At 47.7% G+C, this 26,518-nt stretch overlaps 2 protein-coding genes across 5 annotated transcripts in view; one reads left to right on the top strand and one right to left on the bottom strand.

The window, feature by feature from the left end:
- Crhr2 (corticotropin releasing hormone receptor 2) overlaps positions 1-7,905 on the top strand; it is a 46,577-nt gene extending 38,672 nt beyond the window's left edge. For all 4 annotated transcript variants that reach the window (XM_077796771.1, XM_026401533.2, XM_077796772.1 and 1 more), the window contains 4 exons: positions 3,686-3,771; positions 3,982-4,117; positions 4,536-4,577; positions 6,295-7,905. In XM_077796771.1, coding sequence (XP_077652897.1) covers positions 3,686-3,771; positions 3,982-4,117; positions 4,536-4,577; positions 6,295-6,435 — 405 coding nt within the window. In that variant the 3' untranslated portion in view covers positions 6,436-7,905. The remainder of the gene's footprint in view (positions 1-3,685; positions 3,772-3,981; positions 4,118-4,535; positions 4,578-6,294) is intronic.
- Positions 7,906-19,980: 12,075 nt separating this feature from the next.
- The window catches only part of Gars1 (glycyl-tRNA synthetase 1), a 44,594-nt gene continuing 38,056 nt past the window's right edge, over positions 19,981-26,518 (bottom strand). The window contains exons 14-17 of the mRNA XM_026401553.2: positions 25,528-25,637; positions 22,764-22,857; positions 21,909-22,099; positions 19,981-20,272 (exon numbers count right to left, since the gene is read on the bottom strand). Coding sequence (XP_026257338.1) covers positions 20,147-20,272; positions 21,909-22,099; positions 22,764-22,857; positions 25,528-25,637 — 521 coding nt within the window. The 3' untranslated portion in view covers positions 19,981-20,146. The remainder of the gene's footprint in view (positions 20,273-21,908; positions 22,100-22,763; positions 22,858-25,527; positions 25,638-26,518) is intronic.

Here is a 26,518-nt window from a genome sequence, read left to right as displayed (position 1 = left end):
AACACTGACGGGGAACTAGACTAATGAGGCATTCCAAGTTCCATCCTGAGGGACTCCCTGCAATCATTCACCAGGCTCTGCAGAGCCACAGGGGGCAGACAGGTGTGTTCCTGGTGAATGCCTGATACAGGGAGCTGTGAGCTTGGCAAGCATGAGCAGGGAGGCCTGAGAGGTGGTACAGAGCCACAGGAAGTCAGGAGACCAGGACGGAATCAAGCAGAGGATTTGCCCAAGCCCTGGGCCCTCCTCCAGATGAGCCAAGGCACTGGGTCTATGTGTCTCTCTGCCTCCTTCCTCCCTCTTTGCCTTCCTCCCTCTCTGCCTCTGCACACAGAGGTTTAGAACAAAGAGGGGTTCCTGCAAGCATGGCGACTTGACAGTGCCTTCACCTTCCAGCAGTGGCTCAGACACCAGTAAGCTGGATCTGCCCTTGGTGGTGGTAGGTGGGAAGGAGCACCCCTGGAGGTTGTGATGTGATCCGGAGGGATCTCTTCTTGGTGCCTCAGATCCCCACTTGTAACACAGGCATGTTAGTTCCTGCCACACAGGATCACTGTGAGGACTAGTGGGCTCCAGACACCTACTGCTGCCCTTGGGGCTCTGCCTCAGCTCCTGCCAGCACCTGAGCCAGGGGTTCAAGACCCTGTGCCGATGACCCCCAGGGCCTTCCTGAACTCGGATCTGTAGTGGGGACCTATTAGAAATTCCCTGTCCCAGAGCCTGGCAGTACCAGCGCCTTGTCTCTGGTTCCTTCTGTTTAGCCCTACATTTTCTTGCGGTGACGTAGGTATAAGGAGAAGGCCACCAAAGCCTATTGCCTCTGCTCAAATCCTGACAGCATCCCCTGCTAGTACTGTGGCAGAGCTGAATTACTTAGCCTTCTGAACCTCAGTTCATGCATCTGTGGAGTTAATGATTGTACTTGTCTATAAAAGTTACTCATTGAGGAATAGTCATGCAGCGCTTCGCAGAGTACCTTGAATGGTGTTAGGCCTACATTAGTGAGTGCTAGGCCTCTGCAGGCCTGTCCTGGCTCAGGAGGATAGGGACTCAAATGTCCAGACCCCCAATCAGAAGATCACATGGCAGCCTGATGATCAACACCAACTGCTAAGCCCAGCACACACCCCCACTGAGCCTCATGGGAGCACAGGTGGGTCCCTCAGGGACAACAGAGGTGCCAGTCGGGGCTGACCCACCAAGGCAGAGTCAGGATAGATGGCAGTTTGTGCAAATCAGAGCTTCTCGGGGGAAGCTTCTTCTGGTGGCTGGTCTCACTGCATGTTGGGTAGGAGGCCCTCCAGGGAGGGACTCACTGCCAAAGACGGTAGCCTTTCCTGACTGGCTCCCAGGTGATTCCACCTCCCTTCCTGCGCTGGTCTCTTGACCACTGCAGCAGAGCAGCACCTGCAGCCACACTGGCCACCATTGAGGGTCCTGGCTCCTCCCACCCCAGGCTGCTCTCTCCTGGCCTTGTCTTCCTGGAATGCTCTCCCCACCTTCACTGGCTAACACTGCCTTGCCTTCACTTCTCAGCTCATGTGCCACTTCTCCAGGCTTTTCAGAGCCTTTAGGAAAGATGCACCCCACCCTCTCCCACCCCCAGCTAGTCCACAAGCCAGAAGCCACAGGAGCCATGTCTACCTATCTACTTCCTGATATGCCTCTCTCTCCCTGCTGGTGCCCACCACAGAACTTGGCAGGTGGTGGGTTGGTTTACTGAATTAAATCATGACCAAATCATACTGGATCCAAGCTAAACAAAGTTAGGATGCAATTGTTGGTGCTCACTGAAGAGCTAGAATAGTTTTCTTTTGGGGTGGAGGTAGGGCAAGATGGCGTCCAAAAATGGATATCAAGAGAGCTGGGCAGGGGCTGGGGTCAGAGGGCTTCCTAGAGAGGGAAGAAGGCTGATGCAGATATTGCAAAGGGGGAGGCTGAGGAACGAGCTCATGAGGAAAGAAGGACTCAGGTTGCATATACCTGGGTGAGAAGGGTTGGGGCCGCTTCACTGACTGCCTGCCTAGCTCGAGGAGGGGCTAGGTCCTGCCTCCCAGAGGCTCCACACTAGACCCCTGCCCTGCCCTTGCCTCAGTACAAGGAATAGGACCCTGTAGGCAAGAGGTACTCAGTGACCACTCGTTGACTAAATGACTGGATAGACAGACGAATGAACAGATGGATGGACCAGAGTGTATGGATAATTAAGTTAGTGAGTCCAATACTATTTAATGCAAGGAAATGCGATAAAAATGAGAATATATTTTGATCCCAACAGTCTATTCTAGAGAAGTCAGGAAGAATCATAAAAGAACAACTTCTTTGTATCACATGGGAATGACCTGTCTGTTAAGGTGACATATGCCCCATTATCCAAGGGAATGGGTCAGAAACCTAGGAGCTGGAAGTTAGGTGCTCCTTAAGCAAAAGCAGGCAGCCGGCCATGGGCACCTTCGTGGAAGGCCTCCCCAAGATCCCTTCCCCAGGGCTCACCAGGCCACACACTGATATGAGAACAGCTGGCCAGGACTGAGGGAAGGTCTAGCCCTCCTGTCCCTGAGCCACCCTCCAACTTAGGGGACACTTTGAGGCCACAGAGTTAACAGTCCCATGGTGTCTTCCCATGACCACCAATGGGATCTGAACTCTAGGGAGATTAGAAGGACCCAGCCCAAGAAGCAATGGATGGTCCTGATGGAGACTCTGCACACACGTGGCGGGTGGGGCTGATATGCATCTCCCTCTGGCTTGGGAGCATTTTCTGAAGGGTCCAAGGTTGGGGCTGCTCACCCTTGTTCCTACCTGCTTGCACCTGGAGTCAGATGAGGAGAAACACGGGGGCACCCGTGTCCTCACATACACAGGCACACTCTGAGACAAACACACACAAGCACAGAGCGAACAGACCTATTCACCCACAGCAGAACACACAGAAGGACAGTACACAGCCCCGGGGAGCAGCCAACAGGAGACTCACATGGCAGGAAGCTGACTCAGGAGCCCAGTAGGCCAGTTGGAGCCAGAGGTTGGGGTAGCTCTGATGCTGAGGGAGGGCTAAAAATGAAGATGAATGAGGCCCTTCCAGAAGCCTCGGAGTCTGCTGGGCAGCTCATTTATCTTCCTCACCTGGGGATGCCAAGAAGGCTCTGCAGATCAGGGTGCAGGGTGGTGACAGATCAGTCCTCCACTGGGCCACAGAGTTATGAATCGCTTCATCCGGCCAGTGCATCCCCGCCCAGGAGGGCTGATAAGACTTCAGGCCAGCCTGGAACAGTGACAGTGCAAGGGACTCAGAAACCCCCAGTCAACAAGTGGGGACCCTGTGACCAAGAGAGGCAAGGACTGAAGCAGGCTGCAAGGCCTGACTGTTGTGGGGTTCCTGAGTGGGGCAGGAGCTGGGAGCTTTCTGAAGTGTCCCCAGAGGAGCAGCTGCTATTCTCTGGCTCACCACCTTTAGATGCTCCTCCCTTGGGGCTGGGGGCAAAGAACAGGCCCATGAGGCTGCTCCATGTCCTGTCCAGGGAGAAGCAAAGGCTACGTACGGGACCTGGGCAGGTGCTGGGTGACAGGGGTGTGTGCCTGGGAGGAGGCAGGGGTTCAGCAGGTGCCAGGGGGAGATGGAGCCTCTCAGCTCAGCCCCCACTCAGGGTCCTTTGTTTCTCCCTCTCTGCCATCTTCCTTCCAGATCAATTTTGTATTTTTGTTCAACATTGTCAGAATCCTAATGACAAAATTACGAGCCTCTACCACATCAGAGACGATTCAGTACAGGTATGTGAATACCTGGGTGTCTTGACCCTGACAGGGGGGAAATGAGGAGGTCATCTGGGCCATCCCCCTGCTCCATGCAGAGCCCTCTGTGCTCACCCAGGGAGTTGCCCAGTCTCCCAGAAGCAGCACGGGCAGAGCGGCCCCATCTTCTGCCTGAGCGGGGTCCTGCCTACTCAGGACTCAGGACTCTCATCACCCTCTCACCCCCAGGAAGGCAGTGAAGGCCACCCTGGTCCTCCTGCCTCTGCTGGGCATCACCTACATGCTCTTCTTCGTCAATCCTGGTGAGGACGACCTGTCACAGATTGTGTTCATCTACTTCAACTCCTTCCTGCAGTCCTTCCAGGTGGGCACCCCAGCCGCAGGGAGCTCTCCTGACCTGGATGCTCAGAGACAGGGATTGGCGCACACACTCAGAACCCGCCTGGCCCCAGGCGCCAGCTTGGACCTGAGTCCTGGCCTTACTCATTACCCCTGCCTCAGGGCTCAGGCATCCCAGCACTTCCTCTGAGGATTCAGGGTGGCTCCAACCCTGACACCCTGGGATGGGCCACAAAATGTTGAGGAGGCTAGAAACCCAGCTCTGGGCCAGAGAGCACCCCTCACTCAGCCTGGACCTGGTATACTGTACCTGGAGGGCTGTAGCCCCTCCAGCTCTGTCCCCTGGGGTCCTGGGTCTGTGCCCCCCCAACCTGCCCCCCACCCCACCCTCCAGGCAGAGTGCCTCTTCGCCAGGTCCTGACCACTCCCGCCTTCCTTCCTAGGGTTTCTTCGTGTCTGTCTTCTACTGCTTCTTCAATGGAGAGGTACGAAGTGGGACCCTCTGGGTAGCCTGGGCTCTCGGGGTCCTCAGACTCCACTTTGGGGTGTTTTCAGTCAAGCTGCCCAGCCCTTTAGGAAGGCCTGGTCCTTGGCTCTGCTCGGTTCTGCCCTGGAGGAAGGAGGGGAAAGGGACTCTTCCTGTAGGGCCTGCAGCCAGTTTAGAGGGTCAACTATGCAGACCAGAATAGCATGCCAGGGCCCCATGCATGCCCTTGGGGAGCCAGGTGAGTAGGGAGCCCAGGCTGCAGGGTTTCATGGGAAACCGATGCCAAAGCAAAGGTGGTGACAGGAAGCTTCCAGAAAGAGGTGAGGCTTTGCTATGCAATCACTTCTTTATGGACTCAGATGAAAAGAGACCAGCACATAACCTCCACCCTCCACAGAAAAGAACACATGACCTGGGTAGACTCTGGGGGTGCCTGGCAGCAGGTAAAACCTGGCTAGCTAAGGAGACCCAGAATCCAAGTGAGTCACCAGGGAGATGCAAACCCAGGCAGTGGTGGGTGAGGATTTGCAGACACACTCTAAGGCCTGAGAGCTTCCAGATACCCCAGATGGACACAAGTGCCCTCCTGAGGCCACGTGGCCTGCAACTGCAGTGAAGGATGGGCACCTATGTAGGCTGTGCCTGTCCATTAAAGATGGGCCTGGATTCAGAGCTGCTGCAGTGAAGGCTAGAAACCCAGCTCCAGGCCAGAGACCACTCTGGCTCTACAGTCTGGAGGGCTGGGGGAAAGGAGCTGCTGAAGCAAGCAACTGACGTTTTTTGTTTGTTGGTACTAGATTGAACTCAGGGGCACTCTACCACTGAGTTACAGCCCCCCCCCCTTTTTTTTTTTTTGATACAGGGTCTCACTAAATTTCTGAGGCCAGGCTTAAACTGAAGAGCCTCCTGTCTCAGCCTCCTGAATCTCTAGGATTTCAAGCGTGTGGCACGGTGCCCACATAACAATGGATATTTATGTAACATCGATTCTGTTCCAGCCACGTGCTGGACGAGAATGCAAGAGATGATCCATTTGACAGAATTCTTCCCTTACAGTACAAACGAGAACAGGTCCCACCAGGCTTAAAAATAAATGGAGGTGATGGAGGTGTTCTCTTTCTGTTTTGGGCAGTTTGTGCTGCACAGGGAAGGTGAGGGCTGCAGAGGAGGGGGTGACAGACCTTCCTAAGGAGGAGGGAGCCAGGGACTTGTGCACTAGGGTCACCTCCCAGGCCTGAGGGAATAGAGCCCCAGGGGGCTGAAGGTGCTGATCTACAAAGCCTCTGGTTGCTCTTTTTTTTTTTTTTTTTTTAGTTATAGATGAACACAGTACCTTTATTTTATGTATTTATTTTTATGTGTTGCTGAGGAGTGAACCCAGTGCCTCACAATGCTAGGCGAGAGCTCTACCACTGAGCCCCAGCCCCAGCCTCACCAGTCGCCAGGGAGCAGGAGTGTGGGGAGCAGGAGTGTGGGGGTGGCAGAGTGTCCAAAGGAAACTGGACACTTCAGAAGGGAACGTGGAACAAAGGAAGTGTGGGGATCAGGCTCCTCCAGGAGAGTTACAGGGGAGTCCCCAGAGAGAGCCTGCAGCAAGGAGGCAATGGGGTCAGGGAAGGACCTCGGTTTTGCCCCCCTCTTTAACAGCTCTGTGAGGGGGCAAGGGGTAGGGGACATGGCAGCCTGGTGGGCCACTGAGTCTCCTCTCCCTGCAGGTGCGCTCAGCTGTGAGGAAGAGATGGCACCGCTGGCAGGACCATCACTCTCTCCGAGTGCCTGTGGCCCGGGCCATGTCCATCCCCACGTCACCCACAAGAATCAGCTTCCACAGCATCAAGCAGACAGCTGCCGTGTGACCCCTCTGTCACCCACCTGTCCATCACTCCTCCACCCTTGAGGCAGCTTCCCCACCCTCCTCTGTCTTCTTCCCTGGACCCTCTGGCCGTGCAGGTACTGGTGGCATAGGAGAAGGGAGGGAAGAGGCCAGCCCTCCAGCCGGGCAGGAAAGAAAGGGTGCAGCCACGGAAGAGGCTCCAAGGGACCAGGGCCATGGAAGCCACAAGCCTCCCGAAGGAGGGAGAAGAGGGATCCACCCCCCTGAGAAGAGCGGGTCAGATGTCATTCAACATTTGCCCACCGCAGCCTCTCTTGCTGGATCCGCACTATAGCTCCATTCACAGATGAAGAAACTGAGGCTCAGAGAAGGCAAGGGTCTGCACCCAAGTCACACAGCTGGTTACCCCACTCATGGTACCCCAAGCCGGTTGATGGGCTGCCTCTGCTCACCGCCTTCCGCCGCCACACTCAGGGGTGCCCTCTGCTGTCAGAGGAGTTAAAGATCAATTCAGCTGGCCCCATCCCAGGGGCTGTCAGCTAGGGAAGCCTCCCCTGTGCCCTGCCCCTGTCCGTGCTGTCATCTACTCCCTCCCCAGCCACCCTGCCCCTGGGGCTTCAGGAAGGTTGCTAGCTTCTAAGCCTGATGTCCCCCCTGGAGAGACCTTTTCTCATCTCATTGCTGGGGGTGGAGGGGCAGGTGAGAGGGATAGGCAACCAGGGCAGCCATGCGCGAAGGCCAACCAGACACACAGTGGAGGACAGAATGGGGAGCAGGAGTGTAGGAGGCGGGAGGAAAAGAGCAGGGTGGAGAGAGTCAAAACCAAAGTTATGTCTTTGGTGGTTGGAACTAATCCCCCAGCCCCTTCTCAGACTGGGCTTCAGCCTCCCCCCATACAACATCTCTACTCTCTGTGAAATAAACCGTGACTCTGTGAAAATGGCCTCCTTCAGGTCAAGTGAGAAGGCATGGGAGAGGTGGTGTGGTCAAGGATGGGGGCTGAGTCTGCAGGGCACAGCCATGCCCACCCTCAGTAGTGGAGATGCTGGCCCTGGCCCAGGTAGTCCTGCCTCTCTGACCTGTGGTAGGAGTCGTGTCTTCATGGTCAAAGTGCCTACAGATCCAATCCTTCCCTGTCACTCTCCCAGCTGACATCTGTCCCCAGCCCCAATTCAGATAGAGGAGGTACGCAACTCGGCCACCACAGCAGGGCCAGTCCAAGGACAAGGGTTCTGGAGTCCACAAGGAAGGGTGGCCACGGCCCCTCAGACCCCATGAGTGACTGCCCACAGGACAGTTTCCAGGTTGGTCTCCATCCCTGGGCCACTCTGGGAGGGTGGCAGACATCAAGGGGACGGAAAAGTTGCCAAGCCATTGGTATGAAAGAGCTTTCGCTCTAGGTACCCCCACAAAAATAAATTTTGAAAAAGTATGTATCCCATCTTGTACATTCTTAATTTGGCATTTAGTAAGTTTTCAAACATCCAAAGGATGTGATTTCTGGCATCTGGTAAATATTTACATTTTAAAATCAAACTACCACAACACTTTATTATAATACAATAAATGGAACCTAACAACACAGTGACTTAACACCCATCTATCGTTAACTCTAACTTTAACTCATCTGTCATTAAAAAAGAAAGTTGAACCAGCTCTTCATTAACAAGTGGAAATTGGTTGGCTGCAGTGGGACAGATGGCTGGCGACAGATGTCAGCCTGAGACAGTGACACACCTGTAATCCTGGCTATTCGTTGACTAAGGGAGATAGGTCACAAAGGGCTGGGAGGGTAACCCAGTGATACAGTATTTACCCAGGGCATGTGAGACCCTGGGTTCAATCCCCAGTGTCACAAAAAAAGATCAAAAATTACATTATTTCCCCCCCTTTAATTTTTTTTGTGGTTGTAGATGAACAGTATACCTTTATTTTGTTTACTTATATGTGGTGCTGAGGATCGAACTCAGTGCTGCACATGTGCTAGGCAAGCGCTCTGCCACTGAGCTATAGCCCCAGCCCTCCCTGATTTATTTTTTTATTTTTATGTGGTGCTGAGGTTCAAACCCAGTGCCTCACATATGCTAGGCAAGTGCTCTACCACTGAGCCACCACCCAGCCTGCATTATTTCTTCTGTATCTCACATCTTCATCCTACTGCTCCTACAGAATTTTATAGTGATACAATACTTTCATGGTTGAAAGTATTGCTAACCACTGAGCCACATCTCCAGCCTATGTTTTACAGACAGCGTCTCACTAAGTTGCTTAGGGCCTCACTAAATTGCTGAGGCTGGCTTTGAACTCTTGATCCTCCTGCCTCCGCCTCCTGAGCTGCTGGGATAACATTCGTTTCTTTTTTGCATTACTCATACATGCTAGGCAAGGACTCTGCCATCGAGCTACATCTTGAAGCCCTTCTTTCATCCTTCTTCATTCCTTCTTTTCTTTACTTCTTTCTTTCTTTTATTCCTTCCTTTCATTATTTTAAATTTTATTTTGAGACAGGGTCTTGTTAAGATGCCCAGGCTGGCCTGGAACTTCTGATCCTCCTGCCTTAGCCTCCCAGGCAGTGGGGATTATGGGCTGTACCATTGCTCCCAGATGATCGAAAGTCTTGTAGCTCACATTCTTAAACTTCTCTGCCACAAAATATGTTTTTGAATTGAAGATAAAGTACTTAATCTCCTGTGATCAAATGTTCTGTTTTTGAAAGTATTCTAGAATAACTATTACAACTTTTTTGTATATATAAAATGTACTAACAATTGATTGGGGCAACATTAATTACTGAACATTTTTATAAGTAAGTGTTAAGCCTAAAAAGAAACATTTATTGAAAACACACCTTAATGAAATCCATAGTTCAATTGCTCATGATTCTATGGATAATTTTACTGCAAGAATGAATTAGAACTCAAGATCAATTTTTTTTCTGTTTTTCATTTTTGCTAGCTATGTGTGCTGAGGAGGCTTTTCAAATAAATAAGCAGACACTATAGCAATGCCACTCAATTTTCTATAATCTTTCTGAGATGTTTGCCCCAATTGCATGTCAGTTTGTCAGCAAAAATGATCTCTCAGTTGACCACTTAAGTCTTTTTTACATTTGACTGAAAAAAAAAAAAAAAACCATGAAATGATCAGGCTTACAGTGGCCTTTGTTTCCCTGGTCCCGGCTCTTTCAGTGTCTCACCACGCACCCTGGTGTCTCAGGTTGTGTTGGCTGGGGGCGACTGGTGAAGGGTTTTAATGTAAGACAGGCTGGGCACAAGCCCTGCTTCTCTTGTCAGGTGGGAGAGGCAGCTAGGGTGCCCACCTTGCTTTCTCAGGACACAGAGCTCAAGCACCTCTTGGACAGACTCCCCGACTCCCCTGAGGTGCAGCGATGACCACATCTATTAGCATCACAGATGCTCTTGAAGAGGTGCAAATGGTTCAGCCCAAAAGGCTGCTTGGAAAGCTCTGTTCAGAAGAAGAGACTGAGCTGGATGCTCATCAGAGTAGACACTGTCAGCCTCAGTGCCAATCCCCTGTCACTCATCAGTGCTCCTCAACACAGTCATTGGCTTGTTATCCCTCCTGTCGTGATCTCTGCTAGGAGGCTAGACCTGCCCAGTCCATCACCATGAAGAGCATTAAATTTTCCAGACTTTTTTCTAGCAGTTTCTGTCCTGCGCTCTTTCTGGTTGGGTAGAGATTCCACCCTAGAACGGCACCCCCTTGTTACCTGGACTCCTGGTCACGGCCCCCACAGAGCTCTGCCTTTGACATTCATGGGAGCCATTAGGCCATCTCACTGGGTCCCCACTGGTTATCCTCATTAGGGGTCTGCTCCTTGCAGCCACGCCAGTTCTCATTAGTGTCTGCTTCAGAGCTGGCAGTCACTTGCTGAATGGCCTTCCTGGAAAGTGGCCTCATTAGCAGACGCTCCTTTGTAGCAAGGAACTTCCAGCAACCAGACCCTGAGGGCCCTTGGACTCCTTGGTTAACCCTTCCACACATCCAGGTTTAGGAAGCTGGGGAAGACTTGCATTCATGAGGGGCTTCCTCACTCCAGCCGAGTCCCATGCCCAGTGACACACACAGAGCCCTGACCCCAGCCCCAATCATCAAAGTGGGGCCAAAAAGTGTCTGCTGGGTTAGCCACTAAATCACAGATATGGCTTCAGGAGTGGTGAGTGATGAGCATCTGTGGGGCCAGAACTGGAAGGTGAGCCTGGAGGGTCCATGAAGGAGGTGCTACTTTAGGCCAGAAGAGCCCTGGTTCTCTATGGAGGATGGCTGGCCAGTATCAGAGAAGATGGATGTAAGAATGATCCAAGACATTGACAGAAAGTGACCCCAACATGCAGGCTGAGTAGAGATGGACACACACAGCTCTCTGGTGTGGAGGCAAACACTCCTGTGGCTGCAGAGGGAGGCCCAGGTGACTGTGAGCTGTGTGCATGAAATGAAAGCATGGAGACTCCCAGAAACATGCAAATCAACCCCAAGACAGATGGACACACAGCCATCTGTCATTCACTATCCATTAATTTGGCACCCATGTGGTCCAGCAATGGAAATGATGGGCATAGGGCAGGTCACTCTTTCAAGACACTCAGAAACCTTGGGAAGAAATGGCTCAGAAACCAGCACGAAGTGAAAACAGGAAAGAGATCTGGGCCTCTGCTCTTACTGGGTGGGTCTCTGGTGTCCACTTCCACATGACACAGTGCAGGCAGAGACAGCAGCCTGCACCTGTCCTTGGACCTCTGCTTTGTCTGGGTTGCCTGGCCCACACCCAAGGCGGCTAAGCCAGATGGGGCTCCTGGGCACAACAGCCTGTACTGCCCTCCATGCCCTCCACTGTCCTCCACTGCCCTCCCACTTCCCACCACTTACCTCCCAGGCCCTGGGGCTCCTGGACACCACACAGACTGCTCTTGCATCTTGAGCATCTTCAGGGCCCACAGGCAGGTGGAGAGCAGGTGCAAGGAGGTGCTGGAGGGGCTGTCCCAGGAGGGACAGGTGCAGGGACTGGTGAGGGGCAGGCTCAGGCCATCTATTCACATGTCATGGGGCACCCGAGAGCAGCTGCAGGTCCCTGAGGCACTGGGGAGAATCCTGTCCTTGAGTGACATTTCAGCCAGCCGCAGGAGAGTCCTGTGGTTAAGAGGTATGCCGTGGTGGAACTGGGGGCTGAGGGGAAGGAGTGCAGGAGAGAACTAAAGAAGCCAGACCCCTCCAGCCACAGAGCCTCCTGAGGGGGCTGCTGGACCTGCCTTGCAGCCAACACGGTGGTGGTGGCTACAGGTTTTGGAAGTTGGTCTTTCCAGGCTCAGTGGCAGCTAGTACTCTGCAAGCTTCCCAAGCCCTTCGCCAGTTCCGATTGCCATCTGTGTGGGAGGCAGCACACAAGGACACCAGCCCTGTCTCTTCTTCCCACTACATTATACACCCACGCTTGTGTACTGCAGAGTGTGAAGGTGAGACCTTTTTGGAAACATCTAAGGGTAGCAGGAGAGGAGGAGACATGTTTAAAACATGTAAATTTACTCATCAATATGCCTAGTAGGGTTTCCAGGCTCTGCCCCTAAGACACCACTAAATCTCCAGAGGGGGCTGTGCCACTTAGAGATGTTAATTAGCAGGTGTAGCAGGTGGAATGGGCGGAAGGCGGGCTGACATTGCTGCCCTGCGCTCAGCAGAGATGAGTTTCCTTCAGATTTCCTGCTGGGAATTCCTTTTCCTTTATTTTCTTCCTTCCTTCTTTCCTTCTTCTTCCCTTCCCTTCCCTTCCCTTCCCTTCCCTTCCCCCTTCCCCCTCCCCCCTCCCCCTCCCCCTCCCCCTTCCCCTCCCCCTCCCCCTCCCCCTTCCCCTTCCCCTCCCCCTCCCCCTTCCCCTTCCCTTCCCTTCCCTTCCCTTTCTTTTCTTTTCCTTTCTTTTTTAAAAATTTCTTAAATTTTCTGAGTACTGGGGATTACTGAACCCACTATAACTCTACCATTCTACCACTGAGACAGGGTCTTGTTAACCAGGCCCAGGCTGGCCAGAACTTGCAATCCTCCTGCCTCAGCCCCCGGAGTCCCCAGGATTACAAGCATGCACCCACCCTGCTCCGGGTTTCTTCAGTCAGGCCTTAAGGCCCTGCCCTCAGAGGCTGTTTGATGGGAGAGCCCATCATCTGGGTGGCCTTGGGATCCACCAGGAACTTCTGCCAAATGGCTCTTTCCAGGGAGCTTTCCTACCAGCGCCAAGCAGACCTGGACCCTCTGAGGGCTTCTCTAGCAATCTTTTCAAGCTCCAGTGCCAGGCTGGGAATTATTCCTGGGGACACATGCCATCATTTATGCCCACAGCAAAAGCTCTACCCCCACTGGAACTCTAGACATGCTCTTTGAATAAACTGGCCTTCCTATTGTCCCACCCAGACCTAGACGAACCCATAGGCTGGACTCCAGTGCTAGCCAGAAAGACAGACTACTAGCTCCGCATGCGGGAAAACCCATTGTCGGGCTCCATACCTGGCCCCCACGCCCTCCCCACCCTCCACTCCACTGGGTTGCCAGTGTCCCCTCTTCTTCACTTCACACACACAACCATCTGGGAGCATGAGAGCCTCCACCTACCCTCCAGACTCCCCCGCAGGTGTCCCCAGACTAACCTCACCTGAGGAGCCCCAGGCCTGGTTGGAGCCTGACTTCCTGTGGGCAAAGGATACATGCTGTCCCTCACCAGTTCTTAAAGGTGGGACCAGACATGGGTGGCTCCAGCTAGCCTGGGTTTATATCTGTGGTCCTGGTGCAGGTACTAGCACGCCTTTTACTCTCAGGTGTCCTGATTTGCATGATACATTTTATGACCACCCTACCTAAACCCCACATTTATCTGAGCCCACGGTAGGAGCCACAAATGCTGTTTGAATAAATGAAAATGGAGGCCATATCCACAGGAAATTCTGAATGTTAGCTACTGCACTTTGGGATGATAATTAAAGTAGAAGGAACCTTCTGAGGCCAAGTCCCATCTTAATATCTTCTGGTTGTGCAACTGAGTAAGCAAAGGAGGGAGGAACTAACGATTCTCAACAGGGAAGAAAACTGTCCTTCAGCCTCTGCTGTGAATGCAACAAAGTAATTAATTGTGCTTCTTTATTATCTCTGCAGGGCGCTGAGTAAGGTCCCCTCTGGTTCCCAGAGGTCCACCCTCAATAAACAACCTGGCATCATGAATCTCCAGGGAGATACCTTTGGACCCCGGAAGGCAGAAAAAGTGCAGACTCATCATTCTTTCTTACAACTCAAGTTCCAGTTTTCGAGGGAAGGTCAGTGGGGGGGCCATGAGCACCTCTGCAGTGGCCTCTATTCCTTTTATTTTTCCTGCTCAATCCAATATACTTTTTATAAGAATCCATATTTCCACTTGCCCAGTTGGGAATTTCCAGAATGTTCTCTATGGAAATTGTTCCCCCAGTTCCTAACCAAATGAGCAACCCCAGCCCTGGTGTCTTCCAAATCCATCTCATCCCTCAAATTGAAACAGACTCTGGGTGACCCCTCCTCCCAACCCTAAATTGCAGACTTGAATGTTAAGGTCTTTATACCTAAGGAATGAGGTGGCAGTGCTACTGGGACTCCTATAAAGGAGAGGTCTGGAGGAAGAGGTCCTCCCATGGCCAGAAGCCAGAAAAATACAGACTTATATAAAATAGTGCTGCCATTTCTACAGAAACCCTCCAAGAAACCATGGACCCAAGTTTAAAAGTCCCTGACCTCAAGAGAATATTTAAATGCTCTCTTTTGGCTAATAAGAATTTCCTAATTTGCTGGTGTTCAAGCCTTGCTGTTTGAGAAGCAGTAAGGAACTTCAAGCAGGTTTCTGAGTCCCATCCCAGACCTGCAGCGGCACTCAGGAGATGTGGACTCCACTGTGACAGGCGCAGAAGTGGCTCCCTAGGCTGTCTCCCACTGTGCTCATCTCCCCGGGGCACCACTGCACTAGATGGCCTCACCTTCCAGGCCAGGCCAAGCACTCCTCCTGGCCACACTCATTGTATGTTATATCCCCACCACCCTGTGAAGGGCTTGAGACAGGGCCACCTCTGGTGCAGCCCCAATAACCAGGAATCAGCTATCTTCTGGGTGCCTCACCCAACCCCGGAACTCTTGCCCCTGGAACTCTTTAAGTCTTAGTTATTTCACCTAGAACCTCTTCAGAGTCTACGAGTTTTATAAAGATTTTTAAATTTAGCCAGACACAGTGGCACACTCCTGTAATCCCAGCGGCTCAGGAGGCTGAGGCAGGAGGATCTCAAGTTCAAAGCCAGTGAGGCGCTAAGCAACTCAGTAAGACCCTGTCTCTAAATAAAATATACAGTAGGGCTGGGGATGAGGCTCAGTGGTTGAGTGTCCCTAAGTTCTATCCCAGGTACATTAAAAAAAATTAATTTTGTAGTTTCACATTTAGGATGACCTTAAAAAATAGTTTACTAGTTATAAAACGTTTTTTTCACGGTGTCCATCAAAAGGCAGACTTGAATGTTAAGGTCTTTATACCTAAGGAATGAGGTGGCAGTGCTACTGGGACAAAGATCGCTGATGTATCCTGGCGGAGAGAGGTGGTGGGGTGGTTGAGTTTTTGTTTCCTTTAAAAAGGGCTCCACTACACCAAGTGTGAGAACCTGCCTTGGTACCTAACCATTCAGTGGCCGCAGGTCTTTTGCTAAGTGGGGAACTGGGTTTTTAGCCCAGGGTTGGATTGTGTATGCACAGGAGTATGTGTATGTGGGAGCATTTAGAATTAAGCCAACTCTGACATTAAAGTAGGGGAGCGGCCCTGCAGGAGAAATCTCTTTCATAAAGTCACATGAGCCACAAAACAGACCCAAATCTCAATCCTCATGAAACTTACACTTTTTTGTTTTTTGTTTTTTTTCTGGGGGGGGGGGTGTACCAGGAATTGAACTTAGAGGCACTAGCTCACTAAGCCACATCCCCAGACCCACTTTGTATTTTATTGAGAGTCAGAGTCTCACTGAGTTACTTAGCATCTTGCTTTGGCTGAGGCTGGCTTTGAACTCGTGATCCTGTTGCCTCAGCCTCCCAAGCCACTGGGATTACAGGTGTGCGCCATGGCATCCATCACAACTTACATTCTGTTTTAAAAAGACATCCCATATGCTATGAAGTGTTAGGTGCTAGAGAAGAAAAGGAAGGAGATAAGCAGCCCATTTCACGGTGTGCATGGAGGGAGGGAAAATTCAGGGCTCTGTGGAAACTTAAGGTCCAACTCTGGGGAGGCCTCACCCAGTGAACCTTGAGGTCCTGAAGAATCAGCAGTTATGAGGGAATGATGGGTGGTGGTGCTGGAGCAGCAGGAAGGAGGACTGTGTGAGCCTTGTGGGGTCTAGGAGAGGGGCAGAACCTGGAGGTGTTATTTTTGAAATAAAAGCCGCCGAATTTGGGGGGAGAATGGGATTACCTCACTCACTGCTGTGTGGAAGATTGATCTTCAAGGGGCAAGGGCACAAGCCAGGAGACAGACAAGTCTTTCACAATAAACCAGATGGGTGACGATGGTGGCTGGGCCCAGGGTGATGGTGGAGAAGGTGGGGAGAAGCAGCCTGATTCTGGATGCAGGGTGCAGAGGGAGCTGAGGTCCTGGATGCAGCAGGGAAGGGGTGTGTCGTTGGCAAGCTTGTTTCACAATTCCTTTCCAGAAAATGGCAAGTCTGGGCTCAATTTTTCTTAATGGTTTAAATCTTTTGAGTTTTTTCCTTACTCATGATTTCATTCTACTTAATCTGTAAATTAACTCACACTCAGATGCCGAACAGTGAGTTTGGATGAGCCAAAAAAGGTTTTAATCAGTCTAAATTGTTTTAGTTAGCATAACTGCTTTTGCGCAATTATTGGTGGTTGAGTTTAAGACCTAACAAATGCTGGCACTGGCTGAGATAACGCTACAAAGCTCCCTTCTGCTTTAGGTTCTAGGTGGTAGAAAAGAAGGGCAGAGCACTTGGGCTCCCAAACAGGACAGGGCTCCTCCTCCTGGCCTAGCATTTGGGAATGGAGAATGAAGAGTAGCCGCCCCAGCTGGACACAGGAAAGGCAGGACTAAAGTCCAGCTAGCTTTATTTGCAGCATGGAGCTCAGGGTACCTCTCTGCTCTTCAGCCCCACAACCCCCATTCAGCAAGAACATGACTCCCTAACAGTCAGGGAAATCCCACTGCTTATCATCCCCGCCCCCTCTGCTTTACTGTCTCACTGGATGGAAGGTTCTTATAAATTTGCAGTCTCAAAGACCTCTGTCAGGAGAGAAAATTCCAGCATTTCCCACGGCAAGAAAGTTCCTTAGTACAATGGTAGTAGTGGCTCTCCTAAGGGACTTAAAAAAAAAAAAAAATGATGCTTTGGATTCACCCAGAGAGACATGGGTAGAGGTGGAGCCCAGGCACAAGTATTTTTTAAAGCTCAGGTGATTTTTTTTTTTTTTGGTACCAGGGATTGAACTCAAGGGCACTTAATCACTGAGCCACATCCCCAGTCCTTTTATATATATTTTTTTAAACTTTGAGACAGGTTCTTGCTAAGTTGCTCAGGGCCTCGTTAAGTTGCTGATGTTGGTTTTGAACTTGTGATCTTCTCACCTCAGCCTCCAAGCTGCTGGGATTACAGAAGGTCAAGTTAGTTACCACAGAGCCAAGGTTGAAAAAACAGACCCCACTAACATCTTTTAAGGAGGTTAACAGGTTTAAAAAGGTGTATCCTTCAACATTCAAGGAAGATAATAAACTAACCAGATGAGAGGACCATGACACTAGCTCAGAAAGAGACCCTTAGGGAGCAGGGTTAGGCCAAAGGCCAACCCTGGCAAAGCCCTCAAATCACATCTGAAGTTCTGGAGAAGAAATTAATTCCACCCACATAGTCTTAACATGATTACCACTTACGGGCAGCCCAATAACCAAGACTGATTGAACAGGCAACAAGAGGGGAATTTTGAGGAGTAGCAATATCATTCATGCATTCACTTACCGAATCTTCAACTAAATTTCATTTTAGTGTTGGCCAAATGCCAAAAACACCTGCCTCACACATACACTATCAGCAACAATGCTGGTGCCAGGCTGTGCAGCATGACCAGGCTCTCCAAGCTTCCTGTCCTTGCCCAGGAAGTCACAGGTGGTCTTCTCTTGGCTCACTCCAATGCAGCCATATTTAAGCCTAATTCAGATTTATCATCTGGTCCTTTTAGATTCCACAAGACCACTATTACCCTGACCCCAAGGTTATCCTAGCAAGAAGATAGTAAATGAGGGTCTAGAATGAACTGACTTCTTAAATAACTTGGCAAGTTCTTATCACAAAGTACTTGGGACACTTGATATCTGTAGTAGCGTCTCATGAAACGAGTAAGATCATTTCTATATGATTTGGTGATGGGTTCCTTTTGTGGAATATCCATCTATATTTGCTGTTTGAGCTGTTAAACAATATTAAAGTACTGGATTCCTGCAAGAGCCAAGCATATGCACTCCTCTCTAGACATAATTGCACATGAAATTTGACTGAACATCTTCAAGTCCAATTAAGTCTTAAAAAAACTTCCATACATTCCACAGAAACTAATTAAGATCTGAGTCTTCCCCATCACTGTTTTTTTTTTTTTTTTTGGGGGGGGGAGCGGGGAATGAGAAGTAAGAGTAGCTTTTGAGGTATACTACTTACCTAGCTGTGTTCAACCAGCCCAGTTTGACACAAAACAAAAATAGTTTTGAAAGACCTCAGGGGATCAAACCTGTGCTTGGTGAAAATCTTAGGCTTGGGCAAAAGTATGCAAGTGTGTGTGTGTTCATTCTTGTGTATAAATAGCTTCTTCATCTAGAATGTAAGAACACAGCTCTTCACTCATCTATGCTTGAAATCAGGCACACAGGAACAGTACAGACAGAACCAGGAAGCTCCACTATCAGCCCATGGTCCTCACTGGTGATAGAAATCTCCTTGGAGACTTGTTCTCCTGGGAGGAATCAAGCACTGTCCTCTAGAGGAGGAAGAGAGTGTGGTGGGCCTGCAGATCTAACACCCAGCGTCTACCCCTGACAAATGTGTTTGCCAATGAGAAGTGAAGAGAGATTCAGTTCCAATCCCTTTAGGAACCAAGGTAGGCAATTCCACTATTTAATATATCTTCTCCATTAATGAGCTCTTAACAATCTGTGGTGATTGTTTCATTATAGAGGCACTTACTGTAAAAGGAAGAAAATAAATGGAAGAAGCAAAGAACCCCACTGCCACATGAGAACACAGGGTTCTGTGCCCCATTATGAGCTTGATGACAGGAAATGTGAGGTGAGAGGTAATCCTGGAAAATGAAAACTCAGTTTACTTAAAATCTCATTTCCTTCTAATTTAATGATGAATGTTTATAAAAGCACCAGATAGACGAAGAATAAGTTTTCTTCCTACAGAGGTTTGTTCAAGACTCTGGGAACTGGAGTGTAGCTCAGTGATGGAGCATTTGCCTAGCTAAGGCTTGAGTTAGATCAAAAAGTTATTGCTGCAAAAGTAAAAAGACTCATCCGTGGACTATTTACTAAAAACCTACTATGTGCAGCACTGTGACAGGCATCACCAGAGATGAGATGCAAGAAAGAATCCTGTTCTTACTTTGCATCTAAGAAATCACAGCTTTGATTGCTCTTTATACCCAAAACAAAGAAAAGCTTTCTGGAGGCCACCACTCCCCTCCCAGCACCTGTGGCAGGAAGTTAGGATACTAGTTACTAGACAAGGTTCAAACTCTGCAAATACAGAGCTGCTCAAATTTGCAACCTCTTGACTTTTTTCCTTAAAAATAAACATACCTTCTGAATGTTCTGTACAAAAATACAATAATAGTAAAATGCCTTAAAGACTAAGTAAAAAACTTCCAGAATCAAGATGCAGTGATGGTTGAGAAGTGCTAAGTTGGACAAGACAGATGGTGCTTCTCTAGCATCAGGAGCCCAACGGTTCCCAGGACTACAGTGAAGCCAAAAATGAAGCACACCTCAAAATAGGGGGTGTTTCTGTCAACTCACCACTTCTCATGACCCACACATAGGGCCCCAACACCAACACTGGCACACTGCGGCCTCCCACCCACAACTCCTGCTGTCTAACCCCACTTCAGCCTTTTCCAGAAGACACTCTTGTCTCTAGCACCATGTCACTTTCTCGGAAAAAGAAGAAAACAGAAAAGGCCAATCTATAAACACAAAAAGTAGATTAGTGGTTCCTCAGAGCTGCGGCTAGAATGGGAAATGATAGTAAATGGGCATGTGAGTTTTTGGAGTGGTGGCAATGTTCTAAAATTGGATTGAGGTGGCAGTTGCACAGCTCTGTAAATCTATTAAACAGCAGTGAATTACACTTAGTACAGGCTAAATCTATGGTATGTAAATTATATCCCAATAAATTATGCTGTTGATTTTTAAAGCAAATTAATCATGTCTAACATTAAGCCATAAGCATGTCTGGTGGGAGAAGTAGCTTTGTTGAAAAAGTGGAAACACAGACCAATGAATTATAAACTGTTCAGAATTCCTTCAACTTTAATTGTGGGAGTAAAATCAGGCAATCACTAGGATACAATACAGTTCCTGGGAGTAATAACAATGCTGCTGTTTTGGTAAAGTGGACGTGATAAGAGTTATTTTATTTTTTTATTTAGAGCAAGCTGTCAAAAGTTGCCAAAGTTTCTCATTCCTCGATTGTTTCTTTTTTGCCAGTTTCTTGCCCTTCAAAAAGAGGATATCTGGCCTCCACATCAACCCACGTGATGCTGCCATTGGCCAGATCGCGGACAACACTGGGCAGTTCAGAGACCTGGGGGACAAGGAAAAAGAAGTCCAAGTAGCAACCAACTTACTTAGATTTTCAAAAGGAGGGTCCATCCTGAAATCAGGAGGTAGTGCACAGTATGGAGCTGAAACATATATAATGACAAGGTCCTTTTATAAGCTGGGCCTTCAAGATGTTTCCTGTCATCTCCCTGAGTCCTTTACTTAATCACACTCACTCTTCTCCCAGGTCTAGATTCATGCTCTTCCTCGGGCTCACAAAGCCCAGGAACTCCCCTAGATAACTCGACCCTGCCACAAGGCTTTCCTCGCTATTCTAAATCTCCACATTCAATTGAAATGACTTCATGTGCATGTCTGAGGCTGTGTGTTCAGTCCCTAGCACCACAAAAAAAAGAGAAAAAAATATTTTATGTGTGTTAAATTTAATTCTAAGAACAGGAGCTCTTAACATCTGACCTCATAATTAAGAAGAGTCAACCAAGTACCATGTTTGAAGGGAGTCAGGCAAGCCTGCTGTTCCTCAGGCGTAAGTGAACACTGGCTGCCACACAGCAGTGGTCCTCAAGCTTGAGTGCCATCAGAATCACATACAGGACTTGTTAACACCTCCCCTGCCTTCTTCTCTCCCTCTCCAACTTCCTGTTTCTGATTTAATTGGTTGGGGGTAGAAATTCTGCTGATCTACTGCATTCCCAGGTCATACTGATGTTGCTGGTCCAGGGACCACTCTCTGAGAACCACAGCCAGATGGGAATACGGGTGCTAAGTAGCCAAATCTGGTTGTTTGCAAAAAGACAAGCTAGAAATCCATGACATGTGAAGTAGATCATAAACTCTTTTGGAAAAAAAGCAGTCTTGTATTTTCCTCATTACTCTCTATCAAGCTGAGTACATAAATAAAAACCTGTTATAAGCCAGGCAGTTGTCCATTAAAGTGGCCACTTTGTCCTTTCCCCTTTTTTTTGCAGGGAGTGAGGGCGTGGAGGGATGGTAACCGGGATTGAACTCAGGGGAACTCGACCACTAAGCCACATCCCCAGCCCTATTTTGTTATATTTTTTAATTTAGAGACAGAGTTTCACTTTTGCTGAAGTTGGCTTTGAGCTCCTCTGCCAACTCCTCTGGTCCTCCTGCCTCTGCCTCCTGAGCCGCTGGTATTACAGGCATGGGCCTGATTGTCCTTTTCCTTACCATGCTCGTTCCCCTTCTGTGCTTGTCCCAGTCCATGGTTCCCTTCTATTAACTAAAATTCTGTTTCGGATGGACTAACATAGAAAAGCTTATACAGACACATGTACAGAAATATAAAGATAAAAATGTCTAAGCCCCCAGAAGCCTGCCAATAAAACTATGGCAACAGCTTCTGGGGATCACACTTCTCTCACCTAGTAAACAAACAACTACAAAAGCAAATCGTTGGAGAATGAGCCCAGAGCAATCTAAATAGCTATAAAATATTACAGAGGTACTAATGGATACTTTCATAATTAAGCCAAAAAGATTTGGGGATCTGGGCATTGTCTGATACAAGTCTATCAGTAAAATTATGAAGGAAAAAAAAAAAGGAAAGGGAGCATAAATACATCGAAATCCAACTCACACCAGTAGGAAGTAGTGCTCATTCCTAAGACTAAACTGCCAGAAAGAAGACCAATTACCTCTGCTCTTATCTGCCGCATGGAGTCTCGGTCCCTCAGCGTTGCAGTGTGAGGCATCTTATTCACTGTATCGAAGTCAATGGTGATGCCAAAAGCCACCCCAATCTCATCAGTCCTGGCATAGCGCCTCCCAATTGACCCAGAGGAATCATCGACTTTATGAGACACACCATTCCTGGTCAAGGCTTCCGCTGTCCAAAATAAAAAAAATAAATTATAAAAAAATGAGGGAGTAAGTTCTGACACATCTAAATGCTTTTTACAAGCTCAGGAAACTTGTAAAAAGAATCAAGACAAGAGAGAAACAAATTCCACTTATGAAGGAAAGAAAAATCCAAGAAGATGAATAAACCCCTTGCTGGAGTCCAAGTGTTTCCTCCCATCCACGTCTGACACAGCTGTGTGGTATGGGCTGATCAAGGCACCAGGCCAGAAGGCAGGTCCTGACTCCACTACCTTCATATGCATGGCCCTGAGGAGTTCAAGGGATTCTTCTGTCTCCCTACTCTGAAATACGTGGGCAGCATCAGATGACACCTGGGTCCAGTTCAGTGCCATGGACTCAGTGGCTGTAGATACACTGGAGCTGCTACTCTTCACTCAGGCTGCCTGATGAAGAGAGCAGAAGGGCTTCATGAGAAGCCACTAAATCTGACTCTTGAGTCCTACTGTGACTCACTCAATGCTGGAATAAAACATCTTGAAAAGCATTCTCTTAGAAATAGGAGCAGAAGCTAAATCGCTTAGATTTATGCTTATTCAATCTATACTTTTATTGAAATAAATGATACACTTCCCAAAATCTAGTCTACTTGATGGTGTTCCCATGGAGATTACCCAATTGGATTTGCTTACATAATTCCTTGACAAATGGCATGAACTCCTGGTTTTGGCTCAGTGGAAGGACGGAACATTTGAATGGAGCAACCACAGCGGGGAAACTGAAGAACTGGAAGGTTTAAAAAGAAATAAATCCAAACATATTAGTTTATAAATATCTAAATGTCAATGTCCCAAACCATAAGATGTTACACACAGTGGGTGTCCAAGCATAATTTCACTATCAAAATGCCAGAAAACATGGCATGAAAATCAGTGTTATAAAGAGAAACAAGAGAACCAGAATCAAAAAAATTCACTGGTAGCTTTGAATTTGGGTGATCTTGGTAAATTCTCTCTGAACCTTAGTTTCTCCACTGAAAAGCCAATCTCTATCATTTTCTCTAATTCACAAGACCATTGCACTGACTGCTTCTGGAGCAGTGGCACACACCTGTAATCCCAGCAATTCAGGAAGCTAAGGTAGGAGGATTACCAAGTTCAAGCCCAGTCAAGGCAAATAAGCAAGACTCTGTCTCAAAAAATTTAAAAAGTCTAGGGATGCAGGTCAGTGCTGGAGTACCCCTGGGTGCAGTCCTCAGTAGAGCAAAAAGAGAATGAAACAGATTCCTATTTGGCGCCCCTTTGGCATTAAAGCTTAACTAAACTTTAATGCCAAGCAATGACCAATATTCCACTGTAAGTGAACTTTGTGCTCCAGTAACAAGGCTGCCCACATCACAGAATGCTAGAATTCTCTCTCCTCCTCCATCCTGTGATAATTCTATTTAATTTGAGAGAGAAGGACTGCTTTTATAGGAAATAATTTCTTCAACTTCACTAGCAATGTTTCAATACCAAATTTATAGGCAAATGGATCATGAGACTAGGTGCTAATAATTTAGAAACATTTTTGGCTTCCCGTAGCCTAATCAAATTTCTCTTCATGAGAATATGGGACTCTATGCAATTCATAAAACACTGCAACTAATTTATGCCTATTTAGCTTTCATGAAATGTCTTTTAAAGCTCCAGTTATATAAATATTGTTAGATTCAAAGGAACAGCTAAAAGATATTTTAAAACCCTTTTTATTAGAAAAATAATCAGGAAAAGCATGAAGCAAACTTGACATCTAAAAAGAATACCTCAGTTACACATGTCATCATTCCTCAAAAAGGACCAAGGCTTACACTTGTATGGCTGCTGCTTGGCCCAGGTTCTTAGTATCTGCCCAATGAATGAGAACTATTCCTTCATGTCAGGAAATGAAGATGCAACTTTAGGGCAGAGATTAAAAGAGCAACTTTATTAGCTACATATTACAATAGTGTGCCAGACCTTTTTAAAACACTGGCACCTACAGCTCACCAGTTCATTCCTCAAGGTTAAATGCCCTGGAAGGAACCAGAGTTAAGGTTCAAAATTACATACGTGCTCAGCTTTACAATGGTCAAGCAAATGACACTATTTCTTTAAGTTTACTTAATATATACACTCTCTCCTTTTAAGCCACTTCTGAGTAGTTTGCCTAAAACTCTCCCCCTAGAAATTAAAGGAATATAATTTCTGCAAGCAGAGCAGAGGTGAGAAAGATGAGGTAAGGCAGAATGAGAAGATAAAAGTGAAAGGCATGGAGCCATGACTCAAAAGCATCACAGCCAAAACTAAACTTGCGGGAGCTGATTAGACTTCTCATAAACATCTATCTCCACTCTGAACACCAGGAAAGCTATCTCCCAGATATTGCCTGATTTATGGCCTGTCAGACCCACACATTGGAATTGTAAGTGATTCTTATTTAACAACACAAAACCCCACAGATCCCTGGGTCTCAGGCCTAAAACAATTGAAATCAATGGAATAGAACCTAGGAATTTACATATTTAGTCCAAAAGTATGCCAGACAATTTGATGCAGTTTGAAAGTGAGGGAAATACAGAAGGACTCAGGCAGTCAGGGCAAGATGGTGAGTGAGGAGGTCAGGGGCAGGGGCAGAACAAAGGAGCATGGAGAGGGTGTTCTGATGAGGTCAACTTCCTGCTCATGGACACAAACAGGGGACCCAGTCAGACAGACACTTCCACACGAGTATTCCTAAGCGTAGGATCCAATAGTAAAACAAAAACAGATGCATGGAAAAGGGGGCACCAATCAATAGTAGTGAAGAGTATGTGGACAAGGGAGGAGATAAGGAAAGAAAGAAATTCCAGAAACCATTAAAAAAAACAGGCCCAAATTTCCCCCACAGGATTCCCAGCTCTGGGGCTCCTTCTCTTGGGAGAAGTTTATCTCTGTATCTGTCGCTTTTGCAACAAATCTACTTCTTGCTTGCTATCTCTGTGTCCTGTTTTTCAATTCTTTGCTGAATAGAGACAATGAACCCAGCACCCCTAGACAGTAACAAAAGGGTCCCCTTGAATGCTTTACAAGTATATAGACACAGTTTGGTGGCTTTGTCCAATGCTATGAGATTTCTCATCATTCCCAATTTCCTGAAAATGAGTATATCCAGAAAATACCATTCCGTCCACCAATGCAATACAGTTACCCATATTTGTTCTTAGAATTAGGAGCACCAGGCAACTACAACAATGGCTTCCGGAATAACCACATGCTAAAACTCAGAATGAAAATACTTTGTTTTGTAAATAGTTAAGCAAAGATGAGAGCACACATCAATCACTAGCATATGACAGTAAATAATAACTAATGGATCATTCCTGTCTTATTGATGTATTTCAATAAGTTTTATTTTCTGACACTCTAAGGGAAGAGCACACCATACAGGACAGCTTACCGTTCTCTGCTCATCTCCCTCTCGTACATGGAAGGTATGTTCTAATACAGTATACATGATCCTGCCCAGGCCAAAGGAGGGTTCAATTACACTTGGAACAACTTCTTCCACTGTACAAGAAAAATTCAATAACATTCTCTCAAATACCAAATAATGCATTTTGGATCCTCTCTAAACAATTTTTAGCACTACATATATCTCTATTCTAGATGGATTTTGATCTCTCTACATCATGGCAAAAAGTAGAACATTCATAAAAGCCATTTCCCAACAGGCAGATTGGCATACACCTATAATCCCAACTACTCAGGAGGCTAAGGCAGGAGGATCACAAGCTTGAGGCCAGCTTTGGCATCAGATAAAGACCCTGTCTCAAAAAAATAAAAAGGGCTGGGGATATAATACAGAGGTAGAGTGCCCTTGGGTTCAATCCTTAGTACCATCAAAAAAAAAAAAAAAAAAAAGCTATTTCCTGGTAGGAATATTGTCACCTTGGGGGAAAAAGTTGAAGTAAAAGAAATTTGCACAAAATTTAATTCTTTGTTCATATAGCATTAAAAACGAAACTTGACAGGAGCATTTCTTCCCCAATTAATAAGCTATAAATGAAAGCAAGTACCATCTGACTCTATTGTCTGCCTTGCCTCTACAGAAAGCATCAAAAATGTAGAGTTTTCATTAAGACTTTGACACAATTAAAAACCCATCACCAACACTGACAAAATTAATAAAAACAATTATTACATGCAACCAGTATAACAGGGCCTATCTTTGACTTTTTAAGCTTGTAATCTTAGTGAGAACTCATTCAGAGCCAAATTACTGGCATTATATCTCCAAGTTCTCCCCCAGGAGGCCCTGAAAGGAAGAGAGCCTGCCCAGGGAGAAGCATCCCATGGAAAGAACACATTCTATGGGGCCCCAAGGCACTTCCCACAGATCAGACACACCTGTGGTAAACCCAAGAGATGAATTAATAATTACTACTATT

This window comes from Urocitellus parryii, chromosome 3, assembly GCF_045843805.1.
Source record: "Urocitellus parryii isolate mUroPar1 chromosome 3, mUroPar1.hap1, whole genome shotgun sequence".
NCBI classification, from domain to species: Eukaryota; Metazoa; Chordata; class Mammalia; order Rodentia; family Sciuridae; genus Urocitellus; species Urocitellus parryii.
Note: the sequence above shows the minus strand (reverse complement) of the source record. Positions and strands in the feature narration are given on the sequence as shown.